Here is a 16,497-nt window from a genome sequence, read left to right on the forward strand (position 1 = left end):
CAAGCTGTTCCTGAGGCTTGTCCCCTTACTGGGCTTTGGGAATGACGGGAAGGTTGCCTTGGCCAAGGGACGCATGCAGGACAGATTTTGGGGTGCACAGTGTGTCTGATCAGTGCTTGCTCAGCTCTCATTGCCTTCCTGCTCTCTGGGTAACAGGTGCGGTTTCCCTCTTGCAAAGCAGCACCCAGCTGTTGCTGCCTTGGGTGCTATGGATTTGGATGGATACATCCCTGGAAGTGTTCAAGGCCAGGCTGGATGGGGCTTGGAGCAACCTGATCTAGTAGGAGGTGTCCCTGGCTTTGGAAAGGGGTTGGAAGTGGATAAGCTTTGAAGTCCCTTCCAACTCAAATCATTCTAGAATTCTATGAAGCTGCTGTGCTCTTCCCTGCCTAGTTCAAGGGAGGGGGACATGGATGCCTCCATGGGGATGGGTGGAAGTGGCCCCAAGTTGCAAGTGATCTCTGGGTGCATGATCCAGGGAGCTCTGAGTCATGCTGGGGTGATGTGCCATGGCACAGAGCACCCACAGACTTTTCTGTCTCCCTGCTCCCACCCACAGCTGCTCTCTTTCCCTCTCCCAAGGTGTACAAGCTGCTCTATGCCTCCCGCCTGGCTGACCACGGGCTGCCAGCCCAGGCCCTGCAGTACTGTGAGCACATCTCCACCGTGCTCCTGCGCCAGGACCCGGCCGCACACCCCGTCCTGGCCCGGCAAGTGGTGAGGGTGAGTCTGGACCTCCTGCATCGCGGCCAGGGCGTGATACCCGCTCAGCACCTGCTGAGCTGGGAGTGATTGGCAGCTCTGAGCAACCCCCCAGGGTTTGCTGCCAAGTACAGCAAAGCCATCTCTTCCACAAGGTTTCTAATCCCCATGGATTTGAGGTAAAAAACAAAGGTATTATGTTGACTGCCAAGTAGGAGCGGGGTTATTTGGAAACAAAGGATGTTTCTAAGTCTGGAGGGGTTTTCTGAACTTCTAAATGTCACAGACTTAAGAAGTGAAGTTTAAATGCACATTTCCCCTCCAGCACATCTTCTACAATTCTCTTTACCTCCTGAGGGGTGTGTTCTGGGGTGACACTGAGAGGGAGTGTGGCCCATCTTGTAGCACCCAGCGCAGCCTCTCTACTTCTTGAGCAAGGGGCTGGGGTAGAGAGGGGCAAGGCCAAGTGTCCCAGGTCCTGCAGGAAGGTAGAGCTCACATAAGACCAGGGCAGTGCTGAGGCTGCTTGTCACCTTTCTCCAGCCTTTAGGACCAGATTGGATGGGGCTTCGAGCAACCTGGCCTAGTGGAAAGTATCCCTGCAAATGGCGGGGGGGTTGGAACAAGATGAGCTTTAAGGTCCCTTCCAACCCCAAACCATTCTGTGGTTCTATGCAAGGCGCTAAAGCCATGGTGCTGTGAGGTGAGGGGCAGAAAGATGCCTGTCTGAAGTGGGTGCAGCTGAGTTCACCCAAAATTTGTCTGCCGCTGCTTCCTCACCCCATCATCGAAGTCTGTATATTGTCTAACAGCCTCTCAGATCCCCCATTCTGCTGGGGATAATGCTTCTCCTGGGAGAAAACACTTTCATCTGAAAAACTAGTGCACTCATAGATACTCTTGTCTTTGATGTTCTAGAATGTGTTACAAATTATGATACACATTAGTGTTTGATTAAGACTTCCCCTCTTTTGAAGCTGGGGACGATACACAACCAGGTGCTGGTTCATTAATACTGGATCAAAGTGCACATTAGCTTTTGGATTAAACATTCCTCCCGTTTAGGAGTAATCATGCTTATAATTTCCTTTTTCCTGTGGTTGATTTAGGATGAGCATAGGTGTCTTTGTAAAGAGATGGGACAGTGTGTCTGTAGGTAGTGCAGGCTCCTGGCTGGCTGCTGGGTTACTTTGCTCTTGTGGCCATTCCCAGTCCTAAGCTGGGGTCCAGCTGTGCAAGTCCTGTCTTGCTGTAAACTCACAGAGCTGGAAAGTGTGATCTGTGCTGGTTTAGAGTTTGATTTTTTTTAAAGTTCAGGAATAGAATGAAATAGCTGCTAGTGCAGGAAGGAATACCTGAGTCTTGTGTGGCTGTGGAGGGTGGCTGAGGTGCAAAATCAACTCTGGGTGGCTTTTGGTGGCCCTCAAGGTGGCATCCTTCTAGCAAAGCATTGAAGATAAGGGAGCATGAAGTAGCTAGGGGAAACTTGAGAAATCCCCAATAACCCTAGAATAGTTTGGAAGGGACCTTGGGTTGGAAGGGACCTTAAAGATCATCTAGTTCCAACTCCCCTGCCACAGGGGACATCTTCCAGTAGATCAGGGAGCTGGTGGGCTGATATCACTGACAGAAAATTCAGTCAAGATGTGGATGAAGAGTGGTGCCATCTCCCCTCACCCAGCTGTCTTAAAACTGGATCCTTGTCTAAACAAGTTCTTCAGACAGGGAATTAGCTCGGCAGGGAGCCCTACATCTCACCCTGGACTCCTGGGTCACCCCAGAAGAGCCTCTTGCTCCTTTAATGGGAGCTGGAGCCCCATGTCACCAAGATGGCTGCAGCCAGGGCAGCACAGACCCCTCTTCTGCAGGAGAAATTAAACACATAGCAGCAATACTGCAGAGAGGGACATGGGGGAGGTAGTGGAGCATGGAAAAAATACTAAGCAGCAGCATAACAGAATGCTGTTACAAAAGGAAAAAACACCTACCAATGTTATAATGTTATTCTGGGTTGTGAGAGTACAACTGGCGTATCTGAGACAAGGATGTGATAATCCTCCTGTGCTGGGGTCTCAGGGGTCTTGGCTGGGGCCTGTTTGGGCTGCTGCATGTGGAGACAGTGTTAAATTGGAGTGAGTGTGGGAGTGGAGAGCTGGGGTGATAAGAGATTGAGGGGACCTCTGAGGAAGGCCTGAGGGTTATTTCTTCTAGGGAAGATATGGTGAGGGAGAAAGGGGTATGAGGGATGTGATAATAGCCCTTCAGTGCACAAGAGGCTGCTCGTGGGGTATGCCTGGTTCCTCTCAGAGCTTCCATGGGAGCAAGGATAGAGAGGCTTAATTTGCAGTAGGGAAGATTTCACTTAGATATTAAGAAAATATTCTTTAGCTGTAAGGATGTCAAGCATCAGGACAAGCCTGGGAGGCTGTGAAATCTCAGAGATTTGAAAATGCAGATCAGACAAACACTAGCTCCCATCCATCCTCAAGGAGTAGGTGAGGAGCTGATGAACTGCCCTGGGAGCTGGGCTCTTTCCAGGGCTCCTGGTGAGGTGTCCTGCAAACCTGTCAGTGCCCCAGGATGGCTGTTAGTGGGGATTAAAGCCATTCATTTTCCTCAGTGGGGAAAAAGGATGGTGATAGCTGCCTGTCTCTTTGATGTGGGGAGCATCTTTGACACAGTATTTTGGCATCTCTGTGGAGGTGCTGAGCCAGCCCTGCTGAGACTGTAGGGCATGGGATGGGCTGCCACCTCTGTGGTGGTGTGGGTGAGGGAATAAATCCTGCAGAAGAGGCTGGTGTTGTTTAACCTCCGTGTTATGAAGTGCTGCTGTTTCCTGAGCCCATGTGCTCAGCTGTGTGTAGATCCCTGTGGATCTGACGTGTGTGATAATCCCTGCTGTCCCCCTGGCCCTGCAGCTGGCAGAGCGGCTGAAGCTCTCCGACCCTCTGCTCCTGGAGATGCCGGAGCAGGACCAGGTGCTGGAGCCTGACTGGCTGGAGCAGCTCCGAGCCTGCTGCTGGGAGTTTGAGGTAAGGAGGAGCGAGGATGCAGTGGGACAGCTGCTCTGTACTGTGGTTTGTCTGCAGGAGCATCCTCTTCCTTGAATCTGAGGAGATGGAGGTTCAAAAGCTGTTGTTCTTTGGCTTGTGAGCTCTGAGATGTGGTCTCTGTTCTGGGACCTGCAGATTCAGTGGGAGCAAGGGGCTTGCAGTGCCTGAGGGCTGCAGAGCTTCACAGAGGGCAAAACTCTCCTTGTTTTGGCTCAAGGAGGGCAGGCAGAGGCTGGTGGGTGAGTGATTGTCTCCCTTTGCAGGGAGGACATTGCAGAGGCCACTGGTGGGTTGTCACCTTGTGGGTGTAATCTTGGGTCTTTTAACTATGGTCTGATGCTTGGATTAAGGCTCTTCATTCAGATTTCATCTCTGCTTTTGGTTTTGTGGCCTTTTCTGTCTCGTTTCCCTTCCTACCTGCCCTCACTTACTGGAAAAGAGCTGTGCCCGTGCTGGTGTGGGTTTCTGCTGCAGCCTGGGGTGGGCTGCGAGCCCCAGACCCACTTTCCTTTGCATTGGCTTCCTGGTTTCCTTAGTCTTTGTCCTGTGCCATCCGTTTTCCTATCCATTTTACCGTGTTTTCCCTCTGCAGGTGGAAGATGATCTTCCTCCAGAGGTGGCACCCACTCATCTGGAGCTGCCCTGTGCCGTTCTACCAGCAGCAGGTAAATAAAACAAAGCAGCAGCTTGTGGTGTCCCCAGTGGGCCCTCCCTGCGTGGAATTGTGTTGCCGTGGGCTCGGAAGCAGCTTCCCAATCCCTGGAGTTTTTACCAGCAGCAACTTCTTGCTCCTTGCATCCCCCCAGAGCCCAAAGGCTGATCCTGCCTGGATGAATCCGTCAGGCATGGGCTGCAAAGTGAGAGCTCAATGCTCCTGTCCTCATACAAAGTCTGAGTAATTGGGCCTAATTACGACAGCTTCGGGGTCCCTGTGGGTGCTGTGGGAGGAGAAGAGGAGCTGGGGGTGGGTGCTGGATGAGCCTCCCAGCTCTGAGCCTCAGGGGAGATGGTCCCATTCTCAGGCAGTCCTCTGAGGGTGCAAACTGGAGCTGAACTAAAGGGATTTCACACTTGCAGAGCAAAGGATTCAGGAGGGAGCTCATCCTGCTGCGTGCCAGGCTGCAGGATGCCTGTTGTTGAAGACCCAGCATTTCTCCTTCCCTGCTGCCTCTTTGATCCCTTTGCTTCACCCTTTGGTGACCCCAAGAGTCCCCTCCTGTGCCAACCCATCAGAGGGTCCAGAGACATCGATGAGGGACACAACCATTTGCTGGTGTCAAGGGAAGCTTTTCTTTCCCAGCTGGGCAGGCATCCATTGGGATGTCCCACTGAGAAGTTGGGGGCAGGTGTTGCTTCACATCCACCTCCATCAGCAGGACACTCCTACACAGTACCCAGGTGCTTGGATCTGGCTTTCTACTGGGAGTGCTGGTACTGAAGTGTGGAAAGCAGAGGCTGGTGCAGACAGGATGAAACACAACTAATTCCTTCAAGCCATTTCTTCCTATCAGCTTTGCCTGCTTCTGCCAAATTCCTTTTCAAAGAGCTCTCCCAGGCAGTAAAAAGGATCATCAATCCTGATTGCCTACTGCTGCAATCAGGGCTGAGTCTATGGTCTTCCTTCCCTGGAAGGAAGTTGCAGATATGATGATCCCATTAGCTTGGCTTCTCTGGGCAGCCAGGTCTGCTCCATGTGGTCTCCACAGCTCATCTTCCCTATGCTTGGCTCTTTTGCTCATTGTGAAGGCCATCCAGAGCCGCCACCTGAGGGATCTGCATGCAGAGGAAGCTGGCTTGGTGCTGAATCCATCCTGCTTGGAAAGACAAAGCCCAAATCAGGTGCCAGTCTGGGACCCACATGGTCCTCCCTGAGGAGGAGGACCAGCTGAACTTGCCAGGCAGCATGAGTTTGAGCATCCATCTTCATCCTTGTGGATCTTGAGCATCTCCAGGCCATGTGGGAGCAGCTCATGGGTGTGAAGCCAATCCTGAGTGGGCTGGAGGGGATGCTGGCAGCAAAGCAAAGGGTTTGATAGCACTGCATCAAGAGGTGCCATAATCCTTCCCTATGGGATCTGGGTTCTGCTTGCCGTGTCTTGCAGCACTGGGAGAGAAATTTCCCAGTGCCCAATGTTTCTGGCAGGAGGCTGCTGAGCTGGAATAAGCAGGACACACTCCTGGGACCAATGTGTGTGTTAAATAAAACAAATCCTGCTTGCTCAACTTGCCTTTCAAATAAAAAAATCCCAACCCTGAATAAATCTGCCTAAAGCAAGGAACTCATCTGTGGGTGCTGCTGTGGAACAGGAATGAAGGCTACCTGATGAATCTTTCCTGCTCAGGGTGTGCAGCAGGAGTGTGGGAAAAGGCTGGAGACCTCAGACTCCTTTGAGCTGCTGGTGCATGCTGTTCGTGGGCTCTTTGCTTCCATAGCATTCCCCTTCTGAGTTCATTTATAACCTCAGGTACATTCCCAGGATTTAAAATAAATTTCCCCCAGTCTTTCCCAGCCCACCTTCCTTGAAACCTATGGAAGGTTGCTGTTGCCTTCCTGTGTCCTACTTTCTCCCTTGTGTGGTTCCTGGAGTCTTTCCTCACTCCCACAGCTCCTGCTGAAATGTAGTGGAAAAGGGGAGAAATCTGTGCAACAGCCAGATAGAATTATGAGCATTACAAACATTTTAAACTCCTGAGGTGTGGGATTTTCTTGCAGATGAAGAGCCTGGTGATGAGATTTCCCAGAGTGAAGACTACCAGTATGACCAGTGGTTTGAGCCTGTGCCACCCCAGGTACCGAGCACCCAGGAGGATGTGTCCCTCAGGTCCCCAGCACCTGCTCAGGTCGTGGCATCACCACTGCCCAGCGTTGGGAGAGACCTGCAGCACCCTGTGCTCGGCCAAGGGACACATGGCCCTCTGGGAGAGGATGTTGCTGAGCCCCCTCCACAGCCAGTGCTGCCAGCAGGTAAGTGCTGCAGCCTTGTTTCCCTGCAAAAATCGCAGAATGGTTTGTGTTGGGAAAGGATGTTGAAGATCATCTAGTTCCAGCCTCATGCCACGGGCAGGGACACCTTCCGCTACACCAGGTGGCTCCAAGTCCCATCCAACCTGACCTTGGACACTTCCAGAGATGGGACAGCTGCAGCTTCTCTGGGCAACCTGTGCCAGGACCTCACCACTCTCACTGCAAGGAATTTCTTCCTTAGAAGTTGCCTTTGAGATGCACCAGTTCAGCCTCGCCACTTACTCCTGGTGGTGGCAGGGACAGGGACCAGAATGGCTTTTTGCATCTTTTGGGAAACAACTTGGCCACCATGTGGATGGCTGTGCTCTAGAGAGGGGCATGGTAGAAGCTCTGGAAATACCTCTGATGGATAAATCCATAGTTCCACAGATCAAACATTGACTGTGTCCTTCCCTCTGCTCCACAGGAGAAGCTGGGGAGCCCTGGAATGCCAGGCTGTCCCCTGGAGGGGTGCAGCCAGTCCTCCCCACAGAGCAGGTGAGTCAGAGAGGCCAGAGAAACCATCTTATTGAGGGTTCTGGCTGGATCTGGGACATGTTGATCCATCCTTCCATGCACTGAACTCACATGGAATCCCCTCATCATTGTGCCATTGTTCCCTTGGGTGAAAACTGTGCCCTGCTGCAGGTGCTCTTGCTGTGTAAGGCATGTAGGGGTCCCTAGGGATGCTTTCCAATAATCTGCGTGTGGAGCAGTCCCAGGGGGACTCTGACCATGCTCAGCACAGCTCCTGTGGGAACAGCACATGGCAGCTTCCATGTGTGATGGCAGGAGGAGTTACCGACCAGGATTCGGACTGTCTCTGAGACATCCACTGTGTCCCTGGGGGACAGCCGGCCCTCCTTGGACAGTGCAGATGAGGACACTGCCGGAGAGTGGGCAGAGGCCACGAAGCCCGAGGAGGACAAGGTGAGCATGCCAGAGCCATCATGAGCTTCATGCATTGAGCTTGCCTGTCCAGCCCTGCCCCTGGAAAAATGGTGCCCACTCCCAGCAGGCAGCAGAAGCACCTTGGCATCCACCCCTTTCAACTCTTTTCCTCCATTTCCCAGAGCTCTGGATTCAGGTGGTTTGGCTGGTTTCGGTCGAAACCCACCAAGGAAGCTTCTCCCAAAGCTGAGTCTGAGACAGACTCAGACTCTCCCACATCAGGATCACAGGTAGGGGACAAAAAGCCGTCCTGTCCCTGGTGACATGCCGGGTGCAGCTGTGAGAATGGGTGACACATCTCCCCATCACCCACTATTTCTCCCTCTGTCCTCGTGCAGGGGCCATAGTCATTCTGTGGGGGGACAGAGCGGGACTAGGAGCCCCCTGGAAGTGAATCCTTAGTTAATAATAACTGTAAATTCATATAGGCTCTTTGATCCATGAGATCATCCAAGCCCTTGGCAAACTCTATGGGGATCACTTGCCCTCCGCTGGAGCAGAACTACTCTGACAGGTTTTAGGAGATGCAGGGAAGGGAAAACCTCTTTAATTGGAAGTGCAGCAGTGAGGGGAAAGCAGCCATGCGTGATTATCCCAGACCTAGCCAGCTCCTGAGGGTGTCACATCCCTCATGGTGGGGCTTGGAGCAAGAATCTCCCCTAGAAGTTTCTTCCAGGTAGAGAATGACTGACAGTCCCAGAGCAAAAAACGTTGGGATGTTCTTTTAAAACCAGCAGGAAATGAAGAACAGAAGGGGGACCCATGGACCTGGCTTGGTTCCAGCCTCCTGCCTAATTTTGAACCCTCAGGCTGGATTAGCTTTGTGCCGGAATTGCTTGCCCTGACCCTGTAGCCCCTCCTTAGCTGTGTTTCCTGCAGCTCTTGGGGTGCCTCTGCAGCAGGACAGGTGCAGAATGTGTACCCCAAAAGCCTAGTGTGGTAGCTGCTTCTCCCAACTCAAAGAGTTTCTGCTCAAAATGAGTGGATGTGATTTCAGGAGTGGACGTCACCATCCCCACCCATTGCCCCTCTTGCAGCTGGGACAAACCCTTTGGCTCAGCCGCTCTCCAGAAATCCTGGTAAGTACTGCATGGTTCCCCTCACGTCTCTCCTCCATCAGCCTTTTACAAGTTTCTCCTCTTAAAATGAAGTTGGCTTTTGTTTTTGGTTGCTGGTCCTAGGAGGAATGCAGGGTGAAAATACCTTTGCTGTTAGTCAAGTGTCTGCAGATGTGAAAGGCTCGTGGGAGAAGGAGGGAAGGCAGTCAGCAGGACAGCAGGTGAGGAGAGGAGGGAAGTGTTATCCATGTCTGCGAGGGGTGTCCAGGACACCTCTCTGCTCAGGGTGTCTGTTAAGTTCCTCTCTCTTCTGTCCTTCCAGACTGGCTACCCTGGACCTCTCCCACCATTGGCTTCAATTCCTCTTTTCAACCCTGCCCAGGTCTCTCAGGTGAGAGCATTTTCCCGAGGCGGTGGTGCTGCATGGGCTGAGGGTGGCTCCTGATTTGGGAAGGAGGTGTCTCCTGGATTTTGGGGTGGTGCCAGCTTTCATCGTGATCTGCTATGGGCAGGGGGGGTTTAGGTGATACCAGTCCTGGGAATAAGGGTTTTTAAATGAGTAAATCGATGGGAGGGTGTGATAGATGAACAAAATGTAGGGAGGATGCTTGTGGTTACATCCTGATGATGGGAAATCAACATTTTGGAGTACGGCCCATTACTTACACCACCTCTCTGTCTTTCATAGGTTGCTGCCCGACCCACCCAACCCAGGCTGCTTTCCCGGCATCGCTACCCCAACCCACTGTGAGGTGGTGGGTGGGTGGAGGATGGCAGAGACCAATTACAGAAAGGTTTTTTAAAATTAAAATTGTGCTTGTGGTTATTTTGGATGGTGTAGCAGTGGTTTGGCATGTTTGGTGGGGGGTGTTGTAAAATAAGGGGGAGTTTTCTGGGTTTAAGAGTCAATAAATGGGGGGTGTGAGGCTAGGGGAGGGGTGAACAGTTTGGCCACTCAGGTGGGAACCCAGGCCCCTACTTTCCTCCTTCACAAAAATTAAGTCTGGTTTGTATAAGCCATTGTTGTCACTCCTTATGTGTCGTTCCTGAAGTCCAGTCCAATATTTCTTTTTAGCTTTCTTTGCTAACATTTGGGTATTTATACATAGATATTCTAATGAACTCCCCTCCCAATTACCTCTTCACTCACTCAGGCTATGATCTTTAAGGCTCCAGGTTTGGGATGTTGAAGTCAGCAATAAATAAGGGTAGGAGTGGAACATTGGGCTGTCTGGGGAAGGTAAGGAGGGCGAAAAAACGCGTCCGGGGGAGAGTAGTCTGAATTGGGTTATGGGGCGCTGCCCCACCTCACCCATTGGACTCAGCGCGCCGGCCGTGAGTCTGTCTCAAAGCACCGCGGGGCCATGAGCATCCGCCGGGAGGCTCCGCAGGGAACCGCCGCGGCTTCTCCTGCCCGGGCCGGCCCGCGCGGCGCCCCCCCTTGCTGGTGGCTCACCCGCCCGTCGCGGGCGGGGCCCTGCTGGGGCCGCGGGCGGCCCTTCCCTCAGACCTTCCCCGAGGCGGGGCGCGGGTGACGCGCACCCCGTGGGTGGCCTCGGCAGTGAGCTTCCCCCGGACGCCTGCGAAAGCGCTGTTGCCTGTATATATCGCCTCGCTTACACGATTTCTAAAGGTCAGGGTGAGACATCGGCGCTCCCAGCACGCACTGTGATATATGCTGATTTCGAGCCGCCCATTCGTCGGAAGGTGGGCTGGGGGCGTGGCCCGCTCTGGAGCTCGAAGGGCGGGCTTATGGCGGGCGGTGACCTGCCGCCTCACGGGCCGAGTTCGGAGCTGCGGCCGCCAATCTTTGTGGTGGGCAGTGGGGCCGCAACCTGTCTGTGGCAGGTCGTGGGGTCTCGATCTCGGTCTGAAGGACCGTGGGGTTAAAACGTGCCTGTGATGGGCTGTGCGGCGGCGATCTCCTCGTGAAGGGATGTGGGGTTGTGGCCGCTTGTGGCAGAGTGTGGGGTTCGTGCCCCATTGATCCAGGCTGGAGTCCAGGCCCTGCTGGGGGCAGGCTGTGGGGCTGGAGCCCGCTGGGGACAGGCTGTGGGGCGAGTGCAAGCTGCCCCGGCAGGGTGCTGTGAGGGCTGGCAGTGGTGGGTGAGTGTGTGGTTGGCTTTAACTCCCCTAGGCCCGCAGTGCAGGGCCTGCTGGCTTTTAATAACATCAGGGTATCAAGGCCGGCGTGAACTCAGGGCCCCTGCGTGGGCAGATACAGGTACCGTCACCTTGCTGTCCCTTCTTCCAGGGCTGCTTGGCTCCCGGGAGCACAGAGCTGGGAGTGACTGGCTGAGCCCGGGATGCTGTTTTGGGGTTAGTCAGGCTGACTGCAGCACGCAATTCCAGTGGGTTTCCTGAGGATAGGGACCTAAATCTGGGATGTTTCTGCTTTTGTGGGTGTAGGGGGAGAATCCCCCATGTTGCTGGGTGTCCTCACAGCTCTGTGTGCTGCAGCTGTGCACCCACACACCTTTATGTCCCTCAGTCCCAGCTGGAGGATGATTTGGGCAGCTCTTTGGGGGGTCAGGATGTTGCTTTTTGGCTTGGCAGAGGCTTTTTGCTGCCCTACAGTCTTTTTGAGTTGGTTTTAAGGAATGTGAGTGTGTAAATCTCACCTCAGGTCTTGGACATCCTGCTCTTCCCAGACTGAACATGGTCTATCCTGTTACTCAGGCAGTCTCATTTTCAGAGGAAAAATAAATACAGGGGACTCCTTGCTTGTGAAAGTTGCAGATCTGACAAACAATTTTAGAAATAAATCCTGTGATTTTAGATTTACTCCTAAGATTTTTGGTCTCTGACTCTACACTTCATCCCCCTGAGGTTGTAAGGAGTCAAATAGCAAAACTTTTCTGAAGTAGAGTGTGCTGCAAATCCCCTTAGACTCAGTGTGCAGCCAACATGTGGAGTTCAGGAGATTCTTTGGTTGCCTGTTGCACTCTTGATCCCACATTTGGACGTTTCAAGATCAAGGGTCATGGAAAAGTTTAGAGGCTGAATCAGCCTTAACTTTGTACCTGAGTTGGGTATTGACATCAATTAAAGAGCTAAGAAAAGAGAGTCTGTGGCATGTTCCACCCCTGAGGTTGTCTCGTCTTTGTTGAAAGTTGATTTTCCATTAGCTACTTTCTATACATGGAAGCATCGAGGTAGGGCAGCTGTGTGCTTGGATTAGGAGGGCAGAAGGAGCTGATTTTTTCCTGTGGGGCTTTGGTTTTTTCAGAGGCTGGGAACATCCCAAGTAACCTGGGTATGTGGAAAGTTTGCCTGTGGGTTGCTTTCTTGTGGCCTCCCCGTGAATTCAAGGTAAACTACGACTAAGACTCCCTTTTCCTTCTCCATCCTCTCCTGAGAACAGTGGAAATGCATTAACCTGGTGCTAATTTTTAAGATGATGGATGGCAGCAATTAAGGTCTGTAATCCAGTCTCTGCATGTGGAGTGCTGTAGTGCAGCCTGGGGAAGCTCTCTGCTAAACACCTCGAGCTGGGATGCAGCATTCCAGGAAGCCCTGGGGTGCTCCTAAATGCTACTGCCCTTGGAGGGAGTTGTGTGTGTTCCCTGCACTGGGCTAACTGTGCCTGAAACAGCAATTTAATTCAGATTTACAGCCTTGTTTTGCTGGATATTGCTTCTTCCAACAGCATCCCCCTGGTCAGGGTTCCTGAGAGAAGGCACTGCCATGCCTGACATTGCAGTTTGGGCATCTTTGTCCGTGGTGCTTCCAGTCTCACGTGGGTTCCATTGGCATGGCAAGGTCGTGTTAAGGAACTGTTATTTATTAAAAGAAGTGTTGGGTGATGACCCTGTCTCTGTCCCTTCAGCTCCTGGTGACATCAGTGACACAGCTGGTCTTGCAAGGCCACTCATTTCCCTTTGTTTAATGATCTGCTGGTGAAAACAGGCTTCCATTGCTCTCTAGAGTGTCACTGGGACATGAATATTGATGAAACCTCGGTGGTCCTGGTGCTCTCACAGCGTGGAGGGCTCATTTGGAGCTGCCAGGTCATGTGGGGAGCTCTGTGCTGGAATGATGATAAAGTGTTGCTGAAGTCTGCTCCGAGGTGCTGCTCCGACACTTGGAACTTGCAGGTTCCTGGCACAGCAGCAAGAGGCTGGGCTGGTGTTTTCCAAGGCAGGGACACAGCACTGTGAACATTAACAGGGGAGGGATTCATGCCTCAAACATCCACGAGGGTGCTGCAGGTATGTGAGAGTTTGTTGTTTGCAGCTTCAGGTGGCAAATGGTCCAGTTAATGGAATCCTAAATATTTTCCAAGATGAAACTTCCGAGTGGAACTGGGGTGAAGGCAGATGCAATACAACAGATGCATCTCTTGAAATCCTCATTTTGGGCTGTTGGCATAGAAATCACTATAAGAAATGGGATGTGGCTGTTACAGATGTACAAAGGAAAAGCATGATTTTAAATTTGCAGACTGCATTAATCCAAGTAAGTCTCTGGCAGCTTCTGCCATCCTATGTAGAAAAGTCAAGGTGACAGCTGAGTTCTTGCAAACACAACAGTTTTTTTTTGCTTTGAACAATGGGGTATTTTGCATGCTAATTTGGAATATATCACACAGTATGCTGTGCCTTTCAAAAGTGTATATTTAATATATGTTCTTCAAGGGCAGAGAGAACCTCAGGTCTTGCTCAGAACCTTTATGTAGCTCCTGCAGTGAGAGTCCAGGGTCAAGGTGTATAGGGTAGATGGGTGGTGACTTTTATTTTCCTAACTGTGGAGAAGGATTTGCTTCTCTTGGGGTAATGCAGATCTGACCTGCTTTTGCTTAGAGCAGTATCTTCCCTTCCTGCCTCAGGTGTTCTCTGTCTAGAGAGGTTGCAGGAGAGCCCTTCTGCAGGAATTTCTGCTGGGTTGAGGCCATAGGATGTTGGCAGTGCCTGGTTTTAGTAATGGACACTAAAAGATACACCTTCTCCCTCAAGACCTTCATATAACAGTGCCTGTAGGAGCTTACCCTTGCTGATCAGGTTTTTCACCATGTTATGTTGCTGTGCAGCCCCTTGCTACACTGAGGGGCTGTTCCAAACTCCTCTGCTCAAAGGGAGCATTGCCTTTCTCACAGGTCCTGCCAAATGTGGCACAACTGAGCTCTTTTAGGGTTTTTTTTTAAAGAAGTGGATATTGGCTTGTGTGATCTCCAAGCCAATGGTCAATGCCAGCTGTTGTGTTTCAGCAGTGTGGAAAACCTGCTGTAGTAGAAAGACTACGAGGCTGCCTTTGGAAAGGATGCACATGGAAACAGATACAGTTGGACTCAGAAGTCTTAGAGGTCTTTTCCAACCTTAATTATTCTATAATTCATACTTCCTCATCTTTGCTAGGGCACATTGGAGATCTTCAGCCCCCTAAGGATTTTAGGAAAGACTGACCCATTAAACCCTTTCAGAGCTTGTGCCTATGCACCAGTGTTTCTGGAGCATAATCCATATGAGTAAGAAGTAGGAGGGGCTGTGAACCCTCAGGGATCTGTGCCACTGCTCTTGGAGATTTAAGGGTCTGAATAGTACCTTGAGGATGTGGATTATATTCATGCTGGGGGGAAGGAAGCAAAAAAAATTATTATGCTTTTGGCAGCATAGGGTAGAAGCATCACCTTTCCTGACATGTTTGTCTTGAGTGGAGATGGTATCCAGTGGTAAAGGATGAAGAGGAGTTGCATGCTGTCTGGTGTTAATTACAAAGGGAAAACCACAGGAAAATCAAACGAAATTGAATCCCACTGCATATGATATTCCCAGAGTTGAAGGCCTCAGTACGTCTCATTAGTTTAAAACCCCTGATGGAGAGAGCTCAGCTTCGAATGGGAAAATTGATATGACATTGAGACCTGGGAGAGGATTAGCTGTCTGCCTCAAAACTTGTCCAGAGGAGTTGAACATGCAAATGTTCCCAGAGAGCAGCTCCCTGCAAGAAGGATGCTGGATAATTAAGGCCCCTGGGACCACACAGTTGCAGCGAGGGAGGGATGAGGTCTGTGTGTCTGAAAAGTCCTTCCACTGCCTTCTCTCTGTAGGGGAAATAATGCCTGTGCAGTACAGACAAGCCCAAAGCTTTGTGTGTGCTTGACTGCTGGTGACAGAGGTGCTCTGTTCCACCTCTCAGTGGAATTTGCAGGTGCTGGATTAGGATTGAACTACGCAGGGTATGACATTCTTGGACTGATGAATTGGCTTGTCTTGCAAAGATGTCTGTGGAAGGTGTGTGGCTGAGACGTAAGCCTAGGTTTGACCCACAGGTGATTTTAGCTTTTTAGGCAGAGTTTGGTTCCATTTTGCAGCCCTGCAGCAGTGCTGAAGGCCCAGACACACCTGGTTGCTATAACCCACTGTCTTTAGTGGTGTGAAAATGACTACATGAGGCAATGTGTATAGAAAGGTGTAACTGCTTGTCTAGTGCTTGAGCTGGTAGGAGGTGTTTGCTGGGGAGTGCAGGCCATGGGATGTACTGTGCCTGTCAGTTTGTACCTGTGAGTCTCTGCTTTGGGCCCTGCTGGGTTTCCTGTTGTGATGAAGTGTTCTGTAACAGCTGTGTGTGGAGAGAGGATATTTCCCATTTTCTCCTGCAAACCCCAGCCGTGCTACGTGCACTCTTAGGCAAGGTGCTAATGATGAAGAATCCATGACTTGGCAGCACACTGCGGTTTTCAGCTTCTGAAAACAAAATGTGTTGGTGGACTGGCTGTGATCTCTGTGGCAGGTGGAGCTTGCAGACCATACCAGCATCACTGTGCTTCTTGAGTATTCAGAGGGTTGTTTCTAGCTGGAACATTGCAGTCCTCAGGCAGGATTATTGGAGAAAGGCTGGCAGGACCCCCTTCTTCCAGCAGGATGATGGAGGCTGTGGAAGCCTGCAGGAATCTGGCCATCAGCATGATGCCTTTTCTTTGGACAGAAACTGCTGCCCAAGTAGCCAGGAGGTGACAATGTGCATTTCTCTGGTTTTCTCAGAGGGAAATCTTGTCTCTTGTTGAAGCAGTGACCTGAGGCAGGGATCCTCCTCACCTATCTTCTGCCTGTGCCTCTCTCTAGCCTGCTTAAAATAAACAGACCTTCAGATTCTCCACTGGCAGAGCAGCTCCAGGGAGGAGCCCCAGAGGAGAACATTTGTCCCAGCACAGGGCATCACTCACGCTTGACATTGCTGCTGGAGAATATGCTGGCAAGAGCAAGGATCCGTGTTTTATATAACTTGGGGTCACAGCTTCCATCTGAGGGTAGCCTAGGTCAGGACTCACCAGCTTGGGAAAAGCATCAACAAGGAGGACTTGAGACATGGATAAAGTCACCCAAGAAGATGATTAGAAGGTAACTGTTGTTTCCTGCAGGGTAAGAAAATAATGGACATCAGGTTTAAATTAAACAGCTTACATGCTGTGTGTGGGGAGGAGCTAATTCAGCCTTGGAAATATGTCCTGGGCCGTTGTGGCAGCCAAAAAATATCATGAACCTTTAAAAAGGAACTTGGCAATTTCATGGCAGATAACTCTTGATGATGGGCCTAAACACAGCCCTGAAACAATTTACAGCTTGAGAGTTTTTAAGTGCTGGACTGCTAGGAGCTGGAGAATCATCCTGGGAAAACACCTCCACCTTCTACCTTCTCTTCAGTTCTTGCCGTTAGTATCAAGCCCAGTTCCTGTGGGAGACAGGAGGCTGAGTTAGAGGGACCTGCAGTCTCTTGGCTGATGGATTACATG

The 16,497-nt window shown here is 51.3% G+C and overlaps 1 protein-coding gene across 1 annotated transcript in view; it reads left to right on the forward strand.

Annotated features, from left to right (window-relative positions):
* The window catches only part of SEC16B (SEC16 homolog B, endoplasmic reticulum export factor), an 89,486-nt gene that overhangs the window by 37,192 nt on the left and 35,797 nt on the right, over positions 1-16,497 (forward strand). Inside the window, exons 18-28 of the mRNA XM_033068079.1 lie at positions 583-723; positions 3,621-3,734; positions 4,348-4,420; positions 6,469-6,720; positions 7,187-7,257; positions 7,552-7,689; positions 7,833-7,940; positions 8,708-8,789; positions 8,892-8,989; positions 9,091-9,159; positions 9,457-9,562. Coding sequence (XP_032923970.1) covers positions 583-723; positions 3,621-3,734; positions 4,348-4,420; positions 6,469-6,720; positions 7,187-7,257; positions 7,552-7,689; positions 7,833-7,940; positions 8,708-8,789; positions 8,892-8,989; positions 9,091-9,159; positions 9,457-9,519 — 1,209 coding nt within the window. The 3' untranslated portion in view covers positions 9,520-9,562. The remainder of the gene's footprint in view (positions 1-582; positions 724-3,620; positions 3,735-4,347; positions 4,421-6,468; positions 6,721-7,186; positions 7,258-7,551; positions 7,690-7,832; positions 7,941-8,707; positions 8,790-8,891; positions 8,990-9,090; positions 9,160-9,456; positions 9,563-16,497) is intronic.

This window comes from Catharus ustulatus, chromosome 9, assembly GCF_009819885.2.
Source record: "Catharus ustulatus isolate bCatUst1 chromosome 9, bCatUst1.pri.v2, whole genome shotgun sequence".
Lineage (NCBI taxonomy): Eukaryota > Metazoa > Chordata > Aves > Passeriformes > Turdidae > Catharus > Catharus ustulatus.